The sequence below is a fragment of the Cyanistes caeruleus genome, chromosome 13, assembly GCF_971803275.1.
Source record: "Cyanistes caeruleus chromosome 13, bCyaCae1.hap1.1, whole genome shotgun sequence".
In the NCBI taxonomy this organism is placed as follows: Eukaryota; Metazoa; Chordata; class Aves; order Passeriformes; family Paridae; genus Cyanistes; species Cyanistes caeruleus.
This window is the reverse complement of record NC_141713.1, coordinates 18,834,828-18,857,384: the sequence shown is the minus strand read 5'-3', so window position 1 is coordinate 18,857,384 and position 22,557 is coordinate 18,834,828. Positions and strand designations below refer to the sequence as shown.

Here is a 22,557-nt window from a genome sequence, read left to right as displayed (position 1 = left end):
ATCAATGAGGCTGCTGCCCATTAAACCTTCACACACCTCCCTGGGTTGGGCTCTTGTCCTTCCCAAGAAAGATTTCTCCTTCCTTCACCTCAGCCTGGTGAGGAAAGCAAGGCTGTTTTCTTCCATTGCCATATTTCTGGCAAGGAGAAAAGTGGGTCAAAGCCAGCCCTGTGCTCAGGGCTGCGGGTTTCCAGCTCCCCACACGCACACAGAGACAGACTGGAGCAGACTGGAGCAGACTGGAGAGTTGCTGCAAGGCAGAGGTGAGGCTCAGAGGGGATCTGGTGCCCTTCCCTTTCTGTGTGAGGAACCCAGACCTTTCTGCAGGGCTGGCCCTGCCCCGTGCTCGGAGGGGAGAGGAAGGAACTGATTTCAAGCTCTCCCCACTGCCACACTTCTCAAAATCCCTTTCTCCTTCACCAGCCAACTTGATTTTTGTCCACGGTGCTATTTGGGCCAAGCTCCTGCCTCATTCCCACAACTTACAGATCTGGCACGATCCTCTCCAGCCCTGCCTTGCTGAACACAACAAGTGAGGCAGGGAAATGCTGTTCTCTCTGACTGCATCATTAAAGTTTCCCACCTGATATGGATGCAATCAATAGTGCCTTCCTGGAAGAGGCTTTGAAGAGGAGCCATTCGTTTGCACTCCCTTGCCAGGGCTAATGTGCCTTAGACTAACTGGCCTCCAAGTCTGGGCTGAGGCTGGCAGAACACGACTCTGTGGGACAAAAGCAGACTGGGCATTGGATTGGGAGCCCAAGTGGTAACAGGAATCTCCCCGTGGAAGGTTCAAAAGCTGCCTCAGCACCAGCGCTGTCTGTGCGGGTTGGGGGGCACAGGCACACCCTGGGGTGCTCACTTCCAGCTCCAGGGTGGGAGCAGCACTTCCAGAGGCCTTCACAGTGCTCTTTGTATGGAGCACAGCCCATCTGAGGCCTTCACAGTGCTCTTTGTAAGGAGCACGGCCCTTCTGAGGGGTTAATCTGTGCTCCCACACATTTCAGGGAATGGGCACCCCTTGTTGCTTCCTGAGCTCACAGCACTTGGATGTGATTTAGAAGTCCTCTTAAACTCTGCCTTTGGAATACAGGGACCCCTGTCCCTGTTAAAAATACAGCTGCTGCCCCTCTGCTCAGCTGTGTCCAGCTCTGGGCTCCTCAGGACAAGAGGGACACAGAGCTCCAGGGGCTTTGGAGATGAGGAAGGGTCTGGAGAACTTCCCTGCTGAGGAGAGGCTGAGTGGGCTGGGGCTGTTCAGCCTGGAGAGGAGCCCCAGCTGAGAGGAGCCCTCAGCCCTGGCTGTCCCTGGGTGTCCCTGGGTGTCCCTGGGTGTCCCTGGCTGTCCCTGGGTGTCCCTGGGTGTCCCTGGCTGTCCCTGGGCTCAGGAAGGGGCAGAGCAGGGCCCAGGCTCTGCTGCAGGCCCAGCAATGGCACCAGAGCCACGGGCAGGGGCTGATCCCAAGAATCCCCCCTGGGCAGGAGGCACAACTTGAGCCCTGGGCAGTGAGCAAGAGAGCAGACAGGCTGTGGGGTCTCCTCTCTGGGGATATTGCAGAAGCCTCTGGAAACACTGCTGTGCCTGGGTGGTGCCTTCCAGGCCGACCCACGCTGTGGCTCTGGGGTAGGTGACACCTCCTGAGTGCCAGCCCCAGGGCAGGGCTGCAGCTGGAACAAATCCCATGGGTAAAGCTCCATCAAACCTTGGCAAGTGGTGGCAACAAGAGTGTCCCTGCCAGGCTGCAGCACTTATTGTGACACAGCAGCAAGAAGGAAGCCTCCAAACACCATGGCCTGAGGTAAATGCCAGGCAGCTGGCACCACTGGGAACGGGGCTGAGGCAGCTGCTGCTGGCAGAGCACAGGGGGTGTGAGCTCCCCGAGAGACAGACACCCTACAGAGGCCAGGGCCCGGCCCTGCTGGGGTTAGGGATCATCAGGAGAGCAGCCTGTAGCTGTAGGAAACCTGCACAAGCCCAGCCCAGTGACAAAGCCCAGGCTGAGGGACACAGTGTCCCTGAGACAGAGCCTGGGCACAGCAGCAGCCTGTCATTGCACTGCTGACCCCTGCTCAGTGCAGAGGGGAGAGTTTAACCCCACTGCTGCTGCCTGGGGCAGTGCCCAGCTGGTTCTTGGATGCTGGGAACACAGCAGGGCAAAACCATCCCTGAGACAGCAAACAGTGGGTTTTCACTGCCACTGCCTCTGAGCTCCCACCCTACAGACAGTCTGCCTAATCCCAAACCAGCTGTTCCTACAGTCAATCTGTGCCCTAATCCCAAACCAGCTGTTCCTACAGTCAGTCTGCCTAATCCCAAACCAGCTGTTCCTACAGTCAGTCTGTGCCCTAATCCCAAACCAGCTGTTCCTACAGTCAGTCTGTGCCCTAATCCCAAACCAGCTGTTCCTACAGTCTGTGCCCTAATCCCAAACCAGCTGTTCCTACAGTCAGTCTGTGCCCTAATCCCAAACCAGCTGTTCCTACAGTCAGGCTGTGCCCTAATCCCAAACCAGCTGTTCCTACAGTCAGTCTGTGCCCTAATCCCAACCCCAAACCAGGTATTCCCTGCTCAAACCCTGCTGTTGACACAAGACACATTAAGCACTGCCAGAAGGTGACTATAGAAAAAAGAAAAGCTTTTTTCCTTTTCATGGCAACCTCCATGGCTGCACAGCTCTTCAAATATTTACCTGGCTCCTTATAATTCATTAGAAGCCATTTTTGATGATATTCTCTTTGAAACTGTATTCCCAGTGCCCGGGTAGGGAGCTGAATTTGCATTACAGCAGTAGAACTTCCTGCCTAAGACCAACTCCTCTAAAAAAAACTTTTCTGGGTATCTTTCTGCTGGCACGGGGCAGGGGATGGAGCACTGGGGATGCCCGTGGGCAGGAGAGGGAAAATTCAATGTACAGGAATAAAGAACATCTGTCTCCTTGTGTTTTCTGCTCTACCCCCACAAGGATGTTGTGTACACCAGTGACAACAGGTCCCTGTGAAAGGCTGTGGTAAAATCTTGAAAAACCTCTGACTAATATTCCAGCAAGAGGGTTTTGGCATTTGTTTCAGGATTTTCTCAGAGAGGAAAAGCTGTCTCAAATTTGGGCTCACTTTGTGCAGCAAGAATGATAATTCCTGTATGGATTTAGTAAGCACCTGCAAGCACATTAAAGACCAGTGCTTAATAAGGCCTCAAAAATGAGGTAATGCAAATCTGGGAGGAAGCCCAGCCCCCAATCCCCCTCCCAGCCCCATTTTTGGTGTTTGTTGAGTCTGATTTTACCCAAGGGTGGCCAGAGGTTTTAATGAGTTCCTCTCCTGGGCCTGCCTCGCTGTTTAACGGGGCAGAATTGCAAATCCTGTTGATGAAGGATCTGTTCAGCCCCTTGGAAGTGCCTGTGCCAGGGGAGCCTGCTGTGCTGCCTGCAACAATCACTCTGCCCTGCTCCTCCCCTCCTGGGATCCACTCATGGATTTGGCCTAACACTCCATCCCCCGGGCCACTAGCCATGTTATTTGAATTGAATTTGGGCAAGGCACAGATAGGTCAGCAGAAATGAAGGGAATTAGAAAATTAGGAGAATCAGTTGGGAGCTGCATTCTCATAGCCTCAGGAAGCTCTTTCCTGGTCCTTCCACACAGGCCCTCCTGCTTTGGGTCCATTTTCTGAGTAGCTGAACTTTCTGAAAAGTGGCATCACTTGTTACTGGGACCTGAGAGGATGCATTCCCTCCCTCCTAAATCTTTTCTGTAATATGGAAACTCCAGAGAAGTAAAGGACAGCACTCAGGCAAGTTTGCAAGTTTCAATAGCATAATAGCCTGAAAATCAGCAAATTGTTCTTTGCTTCAGGTTTCAGCTGCAAAAAACAAAAGATGTATTTTTCTTCCTGAAAAAAAATCTGAAAAAATCCTCACTTATGAAGGTATTATCATTGTGATATATATCAAACCCAAATAGTTCCTTTCCTTCCCATCATAATCCCTCCTACAGAGTCTGCAATCAAAACATTTTGGTTATCTTGGCCTATGTGCTATTTGGAAACCAATTTATAGGAGCAGGATTGTGCTTTTGTTCCAATGAATGTTCATAAATCAAAATAGTTTGATGTAAAATACAGGTTACTGCATCCCAGCACCAACCACAGGGTAAATGCTGTGCATACAACAGGGAAAGCTCAGAAAACTGAGGGGTTTTTGACTTCCAGTCTGACCTGGGTGGTTCATCCTGATTGGATCCACGGGTTCCATGGTGTTCCTACTGTTTTTCTTTCTGCTGAGGGACCTTGGGATGAGGTCTGTAGGATGTTCCTGGACACTCCTCAGCTCAGCAGTGGGGAGGCCCAACCCCCTAACCCTGGGACCGTGGGACAGTGGGACAGTGTCCTGCAGGTCCTGGACCTGCCTCCAGCCTGGGGAACTCCCAGACATTGGGGCCGGTGACACGGATTTGAGGCAAGCCAGGCCCCAGCCAGTGTGAGTGCAGCTGCCTACACTGCAATCAAGCTCCCAACTGCAGGGGAAACACAGCAGACACTTCAAAAAGACTCTATTTATATTGTGCCCTTCTGGTAAATTCATTTGTGGGACCACTCATGCAAAATGCATCATGCAAATGAAACCGCTACATTTGGAATTAAGCTTATTTTTGTACTCCAGTGAGCATGAGTGCATTAGATTGTTTTTCTTGCCTTTTGCCTTGCTTTTTTCTCTTCAGGTTGTATCCCCAGAGCACCTCTCTGGGGTCTGGGGAGGATGGCAGAGGCTGCTGGGAGCCATGGGAGTGCAGGCGCTTGCAGCCCCAGCTCTGGAGCCCACAGACTCCTGAGCAGCGCTGATGTGGAACTGATGAGTGCCTGGCTGCTTTACAGCACTGCAGCCCTCGAGAAAGCTGCTCCCTGTTCTCTGCAGCCTCAGTGATAGATTCATGCAGGGCATGGACAATTGCAGGGGAACGAAGGGAGAGGCTGCTGGCAGCTCAGGAAGTGCCTCCCAAGCCCTGCCCTGGCTCCAGCAGCACGAGGAGGCTGAGTGAGGAGGGCAATGGGTGTGCTGGGCCCCTTCCCATGGGAGCCCCAGCTCTGTCAGGGGATGCTCTGCACACCCACAGTGCTGATCCCTGTCCCTGCACCCTGGTTAACTCTGCACACACACAGTGCTGATCCCTGTCTGTGCACTCCCCTGTTAATTCTGCACACACACAGTGCTGATCCCTGTCCCTGCACCCTGGTTACCTATGCACACACACAGTGGTGACTGATCCTTCTGTCCCTGCACCCCTGTTAACTCTGCACGCACTCCCCTGTGCACTCTCCAGAGGCCCAGTGTGCCCTGCTCACATCTCCTGTCCAGGTGATCTGGTCATAAGCAAAGAGCTAAAGAAACACTGCCAGCTGAGGAGGTACAGAGTGGGATGGAGGGAGCACAGAGAGCAGACCTGCAGCACCCCCACTCCCAAGTCCTGCTTTAGCTGTGCACAGCAACCTCTTGCACATCCAGAGTAAGTTTGCTCCAGCACTGCTCTGTCCTGGCACTCCCAGATCAGCATTGATGGGTGCAGGGATGAAAGATGAACGTGACCTTTCAGACAGGGATCATCTGTAGGCACTTCAGAGGAAGAGAGAGCTGCCGGTGTGGCTGCAGGGAGCACATCTCCCACGCGAGGATGAAGCAGCACTCCCCTATCTCCCTGCTGCTTTGTGGCAGGCACAGCACCAGAGATGGGGGATCATGTCTTCCCTCTGCCTCCTTCCCCCCAGTGTGGAAGGTGGAGAAGCTCCCAGGGTCAAACTCTCTCCAGGAACTGCAGCTGGGCCGAGCCCTGTTGGACACAGGCGATGGTGTTTGGTGTCCGGGCTCTGCAGTGCACAGCAGAGTCTGCATTGCAGTCCCAAACTGCAACCTGCATCCCTGCCCTGCCCTGGCAGCACTGCCTCACCCTGGGGAGCCTGTGCCCCAGAGGGCACCCAGCTGTGCTGCCCCAGGGCCAGCAGCACAAGGGAACAGCATCCCAGGAACTGCATTAGGAGACAGGAGCTAGGAATGGCTGCTCAGTCAAACTACGAGAAGTGAGGGAGGCAAAAACACTGATCTGCTTCCATCTCATCATTTTTGGAACAAATTCAGTACAATCAACAGCAAATATACTTCAGCCCTCTTCAAGCACCTCCTGGAAGGGAAGTCAAGGAGCAGGGAAAAGAAACAAGCAGGGAGCTGGGCACTGCTGTGGGTGAAGAGCCTGAGCCACCACCTTGCTTTTGCTGAGCCACTCGGATTAGAGAGGGAAGCAAAGCAACCACGGGACAGGCCAACACACCTGGAGAGGTTTCAGTGCTCTGCTCGCTCTCTGACTCATTGAGTCACCTCAGAAGGACACTTCTGCTTTATTCATCTCCACCTCTCCATGCACTGCTGCCTGCGCCATCAAGCGAATGAGCACAGCGGTGAGTTCTGAGGGCTGGGGCTGCCTTCCCCAGCACCTCTCCCAGTGTCATCCCAGACCTCAACAAGGATCTGCTCTGCTCTAAGTCCTTACAAATGATAACACCACCAGGATGAAGCCTGAGATTTGTGAAGCATGCCCCAGTGCTCTCCCTGTGAGTGTGGACTGCTTGGAGGAGGGAAGGGCCTGAGCTCTGTCATGAACTGGTGTTGTGACAGCTCGCTGCAATCGAGCCATGACTTGCATGGCTGCTTCCCCTTCACATTCCCAGGAGCACGCTCCGCATTAGATCATGCTCTGCAGCAGGCTCTGCTCCAAAGCTTAACACAAAGCATGGGGACAAAGATGAAATTGCCCTGACCAGCTTTCCTTGTCCTGAAAATAGGCGCTTGTCATGTGGAGAGAGATGTGGAGAGCTTTCTCTCTGCTTTGGAGAGCACGGAGACAGAAGAAAAATAACTGATTTTCAAGCTACTTGTAAGGTTGTGGCTTCACCCACATTATTCCTGACAACTCACCCTGCACCCTAGAATTCTTCCTGGGAGCAGCACAGGGTCCCGGGCTCATGGGGATCTCGCTGTTCACCAGACCTTTGCCTGCAGATTGCTCCTCCTTCCTTTTTCCCTCAGCACAGTGTCAGAGAATACAGAAAGCAAGAGGCTTCTAGCACATGCCCATGCTTATCTCTTTATTCAAGAGATAAGCACAGAGAAGCAGCAGATGGCAAACAGATGCCACAGGTTCTGCAAATCAGCTGTCTCCAGCCCTTTCCTCGGAGCTGTTCCTGGACCTTTGGGGGCTCTGAGAGGGCAAGCCCTCGCTGTCTGGCTGATAGCTCTGTTCACCAGCTACACAATTCCTGCAAGGGGCCCACCTGTACTTGCCCTGCTGCCAGCCCACACAGCATCTCCACACATCATGGGGATGCAGATCCCAGAGCCCACAGCCCAACAACCTGCAGAATTCCCTTGGGAACCTGCAACAAAGCACTAGGCCCCCACAAAAGGGCCAGGAAGGAGAAGGAGCATTCGAGGAAAGCAGCTGGCAGGCAGAGCCTGGGGTTGTCTCACCTCCTCCCACTGGTGGATGTAGCGGATGAGGCGGGAGAGGCGCAGCAGCCGCAGCAGGCTCAGGATCTTGGTGAAGCGCACGATGCGCAGGGCCCGCGCCGTCTTGTACACCTCGGAGTCGATGCGCGTCTCCACGATCAGGAAGATGTAGTCCACGGGGATGGAGGAGATAAAATCCACCACAAACCAGCTCTTCAGGTACTTCATCTTGATCCTCTGCGGGTCCAGGATGATCTCGGTGTTGTCCTCCACCACGATGCCTGTCCGGAAGTTGAGGACAAGGTCGATGAGGAAGAACGTGTCTGAAACCACGTTGAAGACAATCCACGGGGTGGTGTTTTCATCCTTGAAGAAAGTGATGCCCACAGGGATGATGATCAGGTTCCCTACCATCAGCAGCAGCATGGTCAGATCCCAGTAAAACCTGGACAGCAAGACAGAGACATGTGAGATCAGCCCCAGAGCAGGAGGTCGGGGAGCCCGGGTCAGCCGCACTGATGAACTCATCCATCTCTGCTGTCAGTCATCCCCCAGGCTCTGCTGCTCTGCCTGAGCACGCACACTGCACAAGCTGCTAATTGACTAATTAATATCAGAGGAACACTCCTGCTCTGCCTTCTAGGGCTCACAAAGGAGCTGAGCCAGGGCTGGGCGTGCCCACTTGAACACTTTCCTGGGAGCTGCCCCGGGACAGACTGAAAAACCTGTGGCTACAACAGGGCCCGCTGGGTAAGGAGAGAACAAGGATTTGGGAGGCCAGAGTGTGTGTGTCAATAAAGCCATTTGGGGTTAAACCATCAGGCTTTGCTCCTGCTGTCTGATCCTTCAGAAGCAAGGCAGCACTGACCAGCCTTCAGGTCAGGTTCCCGCCGAGCCTGGACTCCAGGATTCGAGCCCACACTCTACAGGCTCCCGTGTTGTACAGAAACAATCAATAAAGCTTGGAGTCACATGCCTGGAAATACCTATTCCATTTCTAAGGAGAGTAACACCAACATTTAACTCCTGTTCCCTGAAGCACAGTCTCCAGGAAGCTTTTCTTCACTCCAGTGGCAGCTCAGTGTTATCCAGTGGATCCTCAGTTTTGTTTTGAAGGTGCATACAGTCTGAGTAGAACCCCTAATTTATTTGTTTGGGATTTTTTAAAAGATTTTCAAGACAGTGTGGTCACAAGTTCCCCAGAGTGAGGACTAAAACCCTTCCCCAGTATCAGAGCTTGCTGAGGAGCCTCACTGCCCAGCACACTGGTGCTCCAGTCCCTTCCAAATGTGTCACATGTAGATGCTGATGTGCTGTGGGCTCACAGCAAGGTTCCACCAGCCCCACACGGTGTACTGTGGGTCAGCTACTCCAATATCATTAAGTTATTAATACAATAATCACCACTTTGTCACAGGAGGTGAGCAAACACCTCAACAGCACCAAGAGCATCAGTGTGACCCTGGATTGACACTGATTTGCCAGAGGGAAGTGTTGGGCTGCTGAAGGACATGCAAATGCTGCACATCTAACTCTTTACAGCTAAAATCCCTGAAATGTTTCTGGAGAGCTGGATTTGCTTTAAAGACCCTCAAGCTCTAGCTTGGTTAGTGGCTGTTTGGCTGGAACCTGGAGCAGGCTGAGCTGCTGCAGATCAGGATTTCCAAAGCAAGGCAACTACGTGGTTTGTTAAACTCTTGGCAGGGAAACCAAAAGGACAGAATATGCCTTAAAACCCTTCTCTGCCTAGAGCCTCTCTCCCCGCTAGGAACACTTTAAAGCACCTAAAAGCATCTTTAAGATTCCAGCCCTTGCCCACGTACAGACAGGGTCAGCAGCCAGCAGCACCCCACAATCATTCAGCAGAGGCTGATGGGAACTGAATTCAGAATAAGCAAAGTTATTCACTAACGAGCTTTCTAAAAACGACCTCAGCTCTCTCTCCCTGGCTCTCAAGGTGCCGTGAGGGGAGGTGCCAGGAATCCTCCCCTCAGTCTGCAGGTACAGGGATGCTGGCAGCATTCAGCAGTGGGATTTGTCTATCTGCCTCCAAGAGCAAGGCTGTGGCATGCAGCAATATGCATTAATATAAATCTGTGTTGTGAGCTTCCTTAATAAGGGCCTGAGATGATGCTGCAGCTTTCCCAGGCAATTAATCTGGATAATCGCACAATAGCAGGAAGTCTGGAAGCAGTGTGTGCATTATTACTGAAAATAAATAACCTCCCAGCCATCTTTCATTTGCCTTAGGGAATACACAAGGAGATAGGCACAAAGAAAATGAGTTTTCCCAAGTTTCAAATTAATGGCAGGAGCCTGGCATGGCCAGGTTTGCAGTGCTGGGAAGGTAAGCACCTTTCTTCTGAGATCTTTGCATTTTGGGGCCTCTTTTTGAGGCTGGGTGGTGATTTCTACACCACTGGAGTAACTGGAGTGGCAGTGGCAGGAAGGCTCCCAGTTCAAGGAAGGTGTTTTGCACACACAAGGCCAGTGAAAAGCTTTCCCCTGACTGCAGCTAGCCCGGCCTCTCCCTGTCCAGTGTGCTCAGCTGTCCTGCATCCTGACTTGCAGCAATTCCTGCGCTTCCAGACCTGAGCCCCTCCAGCTCCTCCCTCTCAACTGCTCCTGAGCTGCCCCAGGAGGAGAAGCAGGGTGTGGGTGTGGGCAGGAGAGGCAAATGCTGAACCCACTGCCACGTGTCCCTTAGAGCACAGCTCTCCTCAGGGCTGCACTGCTGACTCCAGATTATTGTCATGGCTCTCAGCTCTGACCTTTAAAGCCATCACTTAAAACCACGGAAGGGAAACTTCTGTACCCAGTGATCCCTCTAATAAAGGTGTCACGGAGGAGATGACCTTGGGGCTCTAGGAAGGAGGCAGAAAAAGCTGAGGCACACCAAGAATTTGGCCTGCACACCAACTCCAGCACCTGCCTTTCCAATGCGAGCTGCCTGGCAGTTAAAATTCCCCTGTGAAGATCTGCAGAGCTCCTGCACATTTTCATTTCACCCACATAGGAAGCAGGATCTGCTCAGGGTGGCATCAGTGCATTTAGACTTAATTAGACTCTCCAGGCCCGCAACACCTCAGAGGTCTGATACCATCCAAGTGTCATTTTGCATTTGCTCCGAGGAACATCTTTTCCCTCCCTGTAAATTACTGGCCACAATGACTAACGGTGCATGTGATGTATGTAAGGGCAAGCACCAGCTATTAATAACCCGTGTTTTCTGGATTTCTGTTGTTCCTTTCACCCAGGGATTCCACGGAGCTGACAGTGATGAAATTGGCTCCGCTGCACCCAGGAGAGGCAGTTATTATCCCTGCCTTGCACACACAGGAGTCACATAGCAAAGTGAAGAGCCTGGGATTTGTCCACAGAAGGCTGAGGCTCAGCAAGAGTTAGGACCTGAATCTCATTTTTGAGTCTAACCAGATCTGAAGCCATTCACATGGTTTGCAAAAGAGCATAACAGAGATGCATCTCTGGGACATCTCCCTCTGATATCTTGCCTTCTTCTCACTTCTCTTCCTGTTTCCAAAAGCCTACATAAAAAATTAATAAATATGAATGTATTGTTTTATTACAGTTGACTCAGTGCAACTGAACAGCTCAGAGCACAGGGAACAGGCAGCACTATATAAACCAGATGTCTTGTTCAAACACCCTTGGTTTTTATACTCCATCCTACTCTCTGCACACTCCTTGGATCTGAAAATCACATTTTAACATGCACCACTACCTCGGATCTCTTAATTCCCGATGTATTATTTAAACATAACGTATCTGAGAATTATTGTGGCACAGACACTTCAGGAATATGTGCTCCTGAAGCACTGCTGTGTCACTCAGCTGGTGTGACAGCCTGCACACTCGGCAGGTATTCATTTGTGGGTTTGGAATGCAGGACCATCTTTCTGCTCTGCCTAGAGCACACTGTGACAGCAGACCAGGAATATTGCTTTTGGAAGTGATTTCTTACAATTAAATGAAATTTCCTTTCTCAAGACCATTCCATGGTGCAGTGTGGGCAATTCTAGAGCATGAGCTCAGGAAGTGAAGAATTGGAAAGAAAGCACTGAATCCCAGAGGTGAGAGGCTCAGCAGCATCACTGGGTCACAGCAGCACTGACACCCTGAGCATTTGTGGCTCCTGAACTTCTGTTCTGGCTTTGTAGCGCTTCCACAGTCCAGAGAAGATGGACTTGAGTGGCCTCACCTCTAAATTAAGAAGGCTTGCTGGGTTTTTCAGCTCTGGACTGAAGCACAAATAACAAAGCACCTGCCTGGCAGTGCCAGGGGCCAGGAGATTCTCCCCAGCAGTGGAACTGAGCTCCCACCCTGCAGCCAGCTCTGCTGACTGCTCAAGAACGGCTCTTTAATGAGAGCAGCTTGTTCAAAGCAAGCCCAAAGCCAAACCCAGCTGCTGTCCCAGGGCTTGGTGCTGACTCCAGAAACAGAGTGCCACCTACTGAGTCCCACACGGAATCTCCATCCCCTGCCTGGTGGGGAGGAACTGCTCCTTAACTCCTGAGCTGATGGAAACCTGCGCTTCTCTCCGGAGTGGCGGCTGCCTTTCCTCGCTCTGGACTGCACGCTGCATCGGGTGGCCTGGCAGGAAAAGACATCGTGCTGCAATTCCCAGGAGTGCTGTGGGGCTGGAAATAGAAATCTCCTTTTGGAAAGAGCATTAGCGGAGCTCAGGGTGGCTGGAGCCACAGTGGGAGCAAAGTTTACTCCAGAAACAGCCATTCACAGAGACAGCTGAACACAGGCAGAGCAAGAGAAAAACAACAACAACAAAAAGATGCTTCCCTGCCTCTGGAAGCATTACTTCTCCCAGATAGGAGCAGGCTGTTTCTACTGGAGAGTTACAGCCTTTGCCCTGCCCCAGAGATAATGGGAGGAACACGGTGATTCACTGCTCCTAAACACACTAAAGGACATTTAACCAGCTCCAAGTCCAGCAATTCCCTTGTGGGAAGAATTCATTTATTTACAGGGAGTTTACTCAAAGACCTGTGCACTTGGAAACCTCTTTGCCATGAACACTCACCAGAAAAAGAGTCAAACGAGTTACAAAAATATTCTGAGTGCTGTGTAATGGAAAAGGACCCGGCTAAAGGAAAAGACAAACACTTTTAATTCCTCCTGACCGATCCATGCAAATACTCTGCCATCCTGACTAAAGCCCCTGGGAGCACTGCTAATGAGCCATGCATTCTGACAGCACAGGAGAGCCTGCTGGGTCCCAGCCTCCTCCAGAATTCCCTGGATGCCTGCATCTCCTGGCTCCTGGCTGCTCCTGGACTCGGGGACACCAAATCCAGCGGCGCTGCCAGGAATGGAAAACCAACAGTGGGGACCCAGGTGGCTGGGAAAGGGCTGCATGCACAGCTCCACCCCTGGGGACAGCAGGAGCTTCCCCTGGTCACTGCAGAGCTCAGGTCGGTGGGATGGGATGGGATGGGATGGGATGGGATGGGATGGGATGGGATGGGATGGGATGGGATGGGATGGGATGGGATGGGATGGGATGGGATGGGATGGGATGGGATGGGATCTCCCTGGAATCCAGTGCCCTGCCAGGAGCACAGGCTGTCAGAGTGCTGGGTGATGGGGAGAGCTCCCAGCTCAAATGAGCTGTGGGCCTGGCAGCACTTTGCATCTGGATTCCTTAAAGCTCTTGTGCTGTCCCTGACAGAATTCCCATTGAATTCCACTGGCAGTTTTACCCGAGGCAAGATATTCTCCAAGGTCTGTGCTTAGCCTTTGACTTAGATTATCTTCAATCTACATAATTGCTCACCTAATCTCCTCTGAGCAGTGCCCAATTCCAAACCATGCTTCAAGTTTAGAACATATGCTCATATTATTACCTTAAAATATAATTACATGGATTTTGCTAAGTGGAAAATTAAGGAAGCTATTGCTTATGTAATACTTGGAGATGGCATTTGCAGTCCAAGCAAGGAAGTATTTTCATTGCTTCTCTATCATTAATATTTAAATCTAACACTACATTATTAAACAATAATCAACACCTTACATTTTTCAAAGTAATGTCCAAACATTAATTAAATCCCAGCAGATATAATTAGGAAGGTATTATCATCCTACATTACAGGTAGACTACGAGATACTAAAGGTTAAAGAAACTTATTAAGAGGTAGAAGTACCACCCTGCAGATGAGGTTGTCTAGACTCAGGAGAGGTTTCCAGCCATCTTATAATCTATAATTTGATCAGCAGCAGCAAAGGGGAAATTTCTTCTCTTTTCTACTGTAAAAATATAAACATACACATTACTTAGAGGTATTTTTATTCCAGCAGTAATAGCTGACAATTTGCAAACGGCAGGTTTGAGGCACTGATGGATTTAAGCAATTATAAGTGGGTACATTGTGAATGGTGCCCTCTCTTTAAGTCACAAAGCACAGGGCACTCTATCAATGTGAGGCAGCCGAGCTGCTGCCTCCCTGCTCTGCACCCTGGCTGCCAGGCTTCCTGCAGGGATGGACACTCAGGGGACCTGCACAGCTGCAGAGGTGGCTCCCTGTGGAAACCCAGCAAGTTTGCCAAGTGCTGCTGCTGCACCTGGGTCAGGACAAGCCCTGGGATAAATCCAGGCTGGGGATGAAGGGATCGAGAGCAGCCCTGGGAAAAAGGGACCTGGGGGTGCTGAGAGGTGAGAGCTGGAAATGGGTGAGAGCCCTGAATCCCCCTGTGAGTCCATGTGGGCAGCAGGGGAGGGCAGGACTCTGCCCCTCAGGTGAGACCCCCACCTGCAGAGCTGACCCAGCACGGGGAGGAGATGGAGCTGCTGCAGAGAGTCCAGAGGAGCCACGGAGCTGCTCCAGGGCTGGAGCCCCTCTGCTCTGGAGCCAGGCTGGGAGAGCTGGGGGTGCTCACCTGGAGAGGAGAAGCTCCAGGGAGAGCTCAGAGCCTCTGCCAGGGCCTGAAGGGGCTCCAGGAGAGCTGGGGAGGGACTGGGGACAAGGGATGGAGTGACAGGACACAGGGAATGGCTCCCACTGCCAGAGGGCAGGGATGGATGGGATATTGGGAAGGAATTCCTGGCTGTGAGGGTGGGCAGGCCCTGGCACAGGGAGCTCACAGGAGCTCTGGCTGTCCCTGGATCCCTGGCAGTGCCCAAGGCCAGGTTGGATACTGGGGCTTGGAGCACCCTGGGTCAGTGGAAAGTGTTCCTGCTCATGGCAGGGGTGGGATTGGATGGGCTTTAAGGTCCCTTCCAGCCCAAGCCGTTCTATGGATCCACGTGACAGTGAATTTTGCTGGAGAATTCTGAAGAAGTGAGGACCAGGAAAGCAGAGCTGATGTCAAAGGCAATCCACCAAGCAGTGGGTTTGCCTGCATGAGGGACCAGCTGAATGCTCCAAGCACTGCCTCAGGAGAGATGGTAATGCCTTCCCCTGGTGTGGGCTCCGCAGGGAGGGAGGACAAGGCACACGTGGGACACTCAGGACTGCCCAGGGGAGCTGCCAGAGGAGCCCCCAGGAGCTGCTGGTGACTGTCCTTCACAGAAACTCCAGTCACCAACACACAGCCACTCCCTGGCCTCCATCTCAGTTTGAAGGTGGCTTTATGAATCAGCCGAGACGGACAGTCCTGACCTCGTGCAACTTTGCTGGAACATCGTTGTGTTTGCTGCCTCAGGAAACCCAGCACTTTGCATTACCTTTGTGCTCAAGCACCAGTCATGAACCATGCCCATGAAGTGCTCCAGAGGTGAAAAAACCAGCGCAAGGGCTGCTGCCAGCCCTGCTCACAAGTGGGAAGTGAGGACAGGATTGAAGTGTGGTGGCCAGGACAGCAACATTCCAACGGCGAGATGGATCCTGCAAGGGTGAGAGAACTCACATCCTCAGCTCGGTTCAAGGAGTGAGCAAGCCACACTTGCAGAAAGGCTCCTGGAGGCTGGAGTGCTGCTGCCTGCCTTGTGTCTGTCCCTGGATAATGAGGGTCCATCCAATCTGTGAGGTTCTAACGCTGCAAGGGGCTCCACAGGACCTGGAGAAGCATTTCCCAGAGATTTATGTTCTATGTGATGAACACCTGCTCCCAGTCCTGGCTCTGCAGACAAACTGGAGCACCCAGAACCAAAATGCTCCTGCACTTTTATTCCCAATCACACTGAACCATACCCATGGCACAAGGCTCAGGAAAATCCCGGTGGATTTGGCCTCACGGAGTCACCGCCCGCTGCCCTCGGCTCCCGCTGCCTTCCTGCCTGCAGATACCAGCCTAACCAATTAAAGCCTATCTTAAATCTATACTTAGAACCCAATCTTCCCAGAAAGGTAAAAATAAACAAGATTTCATTTCTCTCACAGAACCAGAGATAGCCACAAGAGACTTGGTTTGTTCCGGCTCTAAATTTGGAGCATGGAGGCCAATAGAGCACACATCCCATTTCTGACTAAAGCAGCATTATTAATATTTTCTCACTTGCTTGGACACAGCTATTAATATCTCATGGAGAATTCCCCTGCAACGAGCTGCAGAAGCAGTGCAATTTTTATGGTACTACTCCTAGGAAAGCTTATCCCCTCTCTGTCTGAAGGCCCAAAGGAGCAGCATTTACACACTGAACCCAGACAATTTACTGTTGTTCTCACAGTACCACCGAGGTGAGCACGGCCATAAACTGTCCTGCAGCAGGAATTCACTGCAGCAAGGGCTGGAGACAGCATGTGAGGATGGAACGGTGCAGATTCACTGGGAGCTTTGCAGGATTCCTTGGGAAGGGAAGCAGGGCAGTGCAGCCCCGTGTCTGGAGGACTCCTGTCCCCAGGGAAAGTCAGACCATTTTGGGATCCCTGCTGAGGGAAGGTTCCCTCCTCACGCACACCACTGCACATGGTTTCACTCCATGGCTGGCTCACCAAACCCCAGCAGAGGGAACCTCCCACCCCACACCCTCCATGGGTAGAGAACTCAGCAGCACATTCTGTTTGCAGCATTGAGCCAAGGCTGCACGGACAGCACAAAGCTGAGCTAGCCTCTCTTCATGTCCCACCCTTCTGCACTCATAAACATTTGTGGATTCCCCTCTCCCTGGCCACCTGCAGCTGAATCCCAGGGGTCTCCAAGGTGCTGGATGCGTATTGATTGCAGAGTTCCCAGAATACATTATGCATGAGCTGCCATGCTCAGGGCCTGGCAATTCCACACCGTTTGATCTCCTGAAATCTCCTGCTTGTATGAATATGGAAAAGTTCCTCTTTGTTTGCTGCCCATTGATCCAGACATTGACCCTTCTCCTGTGTGTATTTATCTCTGATGATTTAATAATGAAAAAGACCAATAAAGTGAGGAAGGGAAGGAAGCCCCTTCAAGGGGACCTATTGCCATGGAAACGTACCATATGTTGCTGTTGTAGAGAAGGGATGGATCAATAGGGGCTGCAGCCTCCAAGCCATCAGGAACATGCTGTGGAATGTGAAGGATTAAAGCCTAAAGATTTTAGAACTTAAAGACTTTAAGTTGTGACATGATGAAGTTCAGGCCCTGGCCCACGTCCACCATCGGTGAGTCAAACCCCAGCGCTCGGCAGGTGGGCAGGGAGGAGCTGCACCAGGCAGCTCTGAGCTGTCTCAGAGAGCAGCAGGACTGGGGAAGGGCTTGGTTTCTACACAGGGATAGGAAGGAAAATGATTCTCTGTAGATATTGTAGATGTATATCATATATGATATCTATCATATCTGTCATATAATCACAGAATCAGAGTGGTTTGGGTTGAAGGGACTTTAAAGCCCATCCAGTGCCATCCCCTGCCATGGGCAGGGACACCTTCCACTGTCCCAGAGTCCTTCAAACTGGCCTTGGACACTGCCAGAGATCCAGGGGCAGCCAGAGCTGCTGTGAGCTCCCTGTGCCAGGGCCTCACCTCCCTCACAGAGAGGAATTCCTTCCCACTATCCCATCCATCCCTGCCCTCTGGCAGTGGGAAGCCATTCCCTGTGTCACTCCATCCCTTGTCCGAAGTCTCTCTCCATCTCTCTTGCCAGCTCCTTCAGGCCCTGCAAGGCCACACTGAGCTCACCCCAAAGCTTCTCCTCTCCAGGTGAACAATCCCAGCTGTGGCAGCCTTTCCTCCCAGCAGAGCTGCTCCATCCCTCTGCTCATCCTGGAGCCTCCTCTGGCCTGGCCCCAGCAGCTCCAGGTGCTCCCTGTGCTGGGCCTGGGGCAGCTCTGCAGGTGGGGTTTCACCTGAGCACAGGGCCAGAGTTCCCCCTTGCCCTGCTGCCCACAATGGGGCTCAGCCCAGGACAGGGGGCTCTGGGGATGTCTCTTAGTTCAGAGCTGCTCCAGGTGTGGCACAGGACACACGACACCGACACCAGAGACCTTCCACACTCATCTCCTCGGGAAGTCACAGGGATGACAGGCTGGCTTCTAAAGTATTTTGTGTTGACGTGTGTGTCTCGATATAATATGGGTTTGTATGAGCTGAGGATGTCACTCTCATCACTAGGAAGCCAAATTTACTAAAATTAAACACCAAAATAAGGCAGAGAAATGACATGAGTCACACCACTAGGTAGGAATCACAGTTTGGGGAGTGGGGGGTGTGGAGGGGATGGACACTGCAGTGCTTGCTGCGAGCTGTTGGTTTGCCTTGCACTGACATATTTATGCCCTCATGCTCTGCAGCTGTCCCCAGGCAGTGACAAACCCTGCCAAAGTCATCTGCCAGCTGAGAACAAGACTTCCCACCACCCAAGATGCTAAAAACATTCCTCCTGGGCATTGCTGTATCCCAGCTCTTGAGGGTTGGGACTCACAGCTCCAGGGCCCCCAAAAGAATGTCTCCTAATGGCTTCCCACTGGGAGAGGGCAGGGATGGATGGGATACTGGGAAGGAATTCCTCCCTGTGAGGGAGGTGAGGCCCTGGCAGGGCTGCCCAGAGCAGCTGTGGCTGCCCCTGGATCCCTGGCAGTGTCCAAGGCCAGGCTGGACAGAGCCTGGAGCAGGCTGGGATGGTGGAAGGTAGCCCCCAAACCATCCTGGGATTCTGTGATCATTCCAACATCCAGGCTCTCCTCAAGACTCCAGAGCCCAGGTGTAGGATATCTGCCATGACCTCTGAACCATCCCCACAGGTAAGTGACCCAGGTAACATCTCTGTGTGTGCCCAGCTCAGCACTGGGCCACTCCCATCAGCCACCCCACAAGGAAAGCCCAAAAAGCACCCGGAGCACTCCCTGTGCCTGAGGATGGATCCATCCATTTACTCCACCTCTGCTCCCAGGCACACATGCTCTCTCAGTCTCTCTCCAGCTTCCACAGTTCCTATGATTTATGTCTTAGACAGGCAACAGCATCTGACAGACCTCAGCAGTGTGCACACATTGCTGCTGCGTGAGCCCTGGGTATGCCAGATGGGGCAGGGAGAACGGTCAGACCTCTTTCCTGGGCCATGGCAGCACGGGAATGCTCAAAGCTGTCACAAAGAGGTGGCAGAAAGCAAGCTGGGGTATTCCAGTGGTCTCCTGGAATGATCATATTCAAAGCTGCCTCTCTCTAAAGGCTCCTAACTTCCTAAAGCACACGTTCAGCGAGGATAGGGAAAGCCAGAGTGACAGAAGGTGTTGGCTGCATGTGGCTGTCACCCGCCTAGGACAGCTCACCCTGAGGGCTACACAAGAACTCCTGGAGGAGAGGGGTCACTCCCAGCCAAACCCCTTCTTTCCCAAGTGTGGCTTTGGGGTTAAACACACTCTGGCCAGCAGGGATGGAGAGATTCTGAGTGTGGATTTTCTGCACCCAGTGAATGTGCCTTGGAGGCAGTGCCAAAGGAGCAATATTTAAGGAGCGTGGATTGGGATGGATGGATGGATGGATGGATGGATGAATGAATGAATGAATGGATGGATGATGGATGGATGATGGATGGATGATGGATGGATGATGGATGGATGGATGGATGGATGGATGGATGGATGGATGGATGGATGGATGGATGATGGATGGATGATGGATGATGGATGGATGGATGATGGATGGATGGATGGATGGATGGATGATGGATGGATGATGGATGGATGGATGGATGGATGGATGATGGATGGATGGATGGATGGATGATGGATGGATGATGGATGGATGGATGGATGGATGGATGGATGGATGGATGATGGATGGATGGATGGATGGATGGATGATGGATGGATGATGGATGGATGGATGGATGGATGGATGGATGGATGATGGATGGATGGATGGATGGATGGATGATGGGTGGATGATGGATGGATGGATGGATGGATGGATGATGGATGGATGGATGGATGGATGGATGATGGATGGATGATAGATGGATGGATGGATGGATGGATGGATGATGGATGGATGGATGGATGATGGATGGATGGATGGATGGATGGATGCATGCATGGAGCACATGCCATGTTGTGTTTTGGACCTTCAGCTCCTTGTGATTACTTTCTGGGAATCCTCACATGTTTACATCCTTGCTTTAGCCCTGGTGGGAAATGTCCATGCTGGCACCACTGCTCTAGACAAAGTTCACACCCAGTGATGCCAGAGCCTCTTTCCATGAGGAAGGAGTGGGGTGGAAGGAGTAAGGCACCTGAAAAAGGAACAAGGCACTGCCTGTGTGTACTTCAGCTTCCAAAGCACAAAATGCTTCTCCTGCCCAGCTCTCCTGCTGCTCACATCAGACTCTTGTTTGTAATGAGTTATGCAGGCTGCAATGGAGCACAATGAATCCTCAAAAAGACTAATGCTGCTGGGATCTTGGGGCTATTCAGGTAGTCCAGACCCCAGACAAGAGATGAATCACCTTCTAAAAATGCAGCAGTTAAGAAAAAAAAAAAAAAAAAAAAAAAAAAAAAAGTCCAATTGCTTCTGATTATTTTCAGTCTCAGAAGAAACATACTGTACAGGCTGTGCTTACCTAAGGCATCCACGTGAATCCACTATCCCTCCCCCTGGAATGGCTGCTGAATTAATTACTGCCTGTACTGAAACACTGAGGAGCTCCCCAGAGACTGGCTCCCTTCTGACCTCAAAGCTTTTTAGGGCAGGTGGCTGAGTCTCCCCCCAGTGGCATCTACCAGCTGGGGAAACTGAGGCACAGAGGGGCGGATATTCCAGAGGGCCTCACTCCCTCAACAGATTGGAGAGACCAGGAATTGTGCCATCCGATCCGGTGCCTGAAGGGCACTCAGCTCTGAGCTTCACATCCTCCAAAGCCCCTTCTGGCTCCTGAGGAACTGTCACTGTCCCTCCAAATGTTCCTGTGCTGGGCTGAAATGAGGAAACGCAGCAGGAGCTGAGGGAAAAGGAGCAGGGCTTGGTGCACACTCTGGGACAGCAGAATTAAAAACTCAGACAGTAGACATGTAAAATACATTCTCCCCAGAAAGGACAGACATCCACTGCCCACAGAGGATCCTTTGAACACCAGTTAGGTGCAATATTAAGAATTCAGGGGCCACATTCGGGACATTTAAGGTCTTTCGCCTCCTGTCAGGCTGGCAGGAGGAAATTGGGCTTTTCACCTGCCTGTGTGGCATGGAATGTGCTCCACACACTCCTGGAAAGGAGCATGGGAGCATGTGCTGGGGATCCAGGCACTTCCAGCCCCTCCCTGTCCTTTGCCAAGGCCTGGGATGCTGCTGCATCTCTCCTGCTTTTTCCAGAACTCGCTACAAATTTTCTGACCTGTGGTGTGGTGGGGGTTCCCAGGGGGTTCTCCTTTATCAAAAGTTGCAGGGTCTGTGACCCACAGAGTCCTCTCCAGCCATTTGTTCCCAACAAGAAACCCTCCGGAGCAAGCTGGAGCTGCAGCCTCTCCTCAGTATCCCAAATCCCCACTAGGACACACGGGGTTCTGCAAACTTGTTGTGACTCTGCTGCGCAGCGCTGCTCCTCCAACACACACAGTGCCAGGGACAGGCAGACAAACAGTGATGGGCACCATGAAAAATGCTCAGATAAATCTTTTCCACTATGGGCTGGACTTGCCCTGCTCTATTTAAGTCAATGGAACAAAGCCATTGAGCCCTGGGGGAGCAAATGCCAGCCCTAAATCATTTCTTTGATTAATTGTTCTTGGGAAGGAAGAATTCATTAAGCATTCCGCTCAGCAATTAGAAATAAATATATTTTTAGAATGAACAACCTGCCAGAAACAAGTTGTTTCAGAAATATATTCAGCTTGATGCATTTTCCATCAATACAGAAGGAGGATGCTCCAGCCTGCCAGAGGGACAGGCTGGGAAAGGGACACTGCAGGGACAGGCAGGACAGAGCTGTCACTGAGGAGCTCCTTGTGATGTCTGCACCACTCAGGTTCAGTCTGCATGAGCAAGCCAAGAGGAAACAAAGGAGTTTTTCTCTACATTCCTATTCCAGCCATAAGCTGGGAATAGATCTCCCTGCTATTTCACAGGAATATGACAAAGCCGTTCCTACACACAGCTGGGGCAGAGCAGATAGGAGAGTCATGAAAGCCCAATAAATAACAACACCCCCGTAGTATTTCCACTTTGGCATCAGGCTCAGACAAGCTACAAGGGCAATGGCAAATAACAACCTCTGTAAAGAGTTTGGGACACATAATTGCCACAGCCTTTAGAGGTGAGACACGCTGACACAGTAAATGGTTACCACAGGGACAGCAGGACACGAGCCTGCTCCAAGGCAGTGACAGCCAAACCCTTCCCTGGCCACTGAAGGTACAGCTGCCACTAAAGAGGTGCAAGGGTGTATTTTCAGTTTTAAATCCATGTGTCAAGGCAGGAACTTGGCACGGGCTCTGTTCATGCCTGAGCCCAGAGGACCACATGGAATTGTGAGATGGGCACTTTGCCGTCCCCACCAGCCTAGAAAAATCTACTTCTGGTCCTGAGTGCAGAAGAGGAAACCCTAAGAGAACCTAAACATGCTCTGGGATCTGAGAGTCACAGCCACAAAAGACTATTCCAGGCTTTTAAGTTTTGTGCCTTAAAAGAAAAGACAAGTCTTATCCTTTGGTTGTGGTGCCTAGAGGCAAGTCTGTTCCCTGCCTTGTT

General features: G+C 51.8%; 1 protein-coding gene across 4 annotated transcripts in view; it reads right to left on the bottom strand.

The window, feature by feature from the left end:
• The window catches only part of HCN4 (hyperpolarization activated cyclic nucleotide gated potassium channel 4), a 127,775-nt gene that overhangs the window by 52,000 nt on the left and 53,218 nt on the right, over positions 1-22,557 (bottom strand). For all 4 annotated transcript variants that reach the window (XM_086848438.1, XM_086848440.1, XM_086848439.1 and 1 more), the window contains one exon: positions 7,512-7,935. In XM_086848438.1, coding sequence (XP_086704564.1) covers positions 7,512-7,916 — 405 coding nt within the window. In that variant the 5' untranslated portion in view covers positions 7,917-7,935. The remainder of the gene's footprint in view (positions 1-7,511; positions 7,936-22,557) is intronic.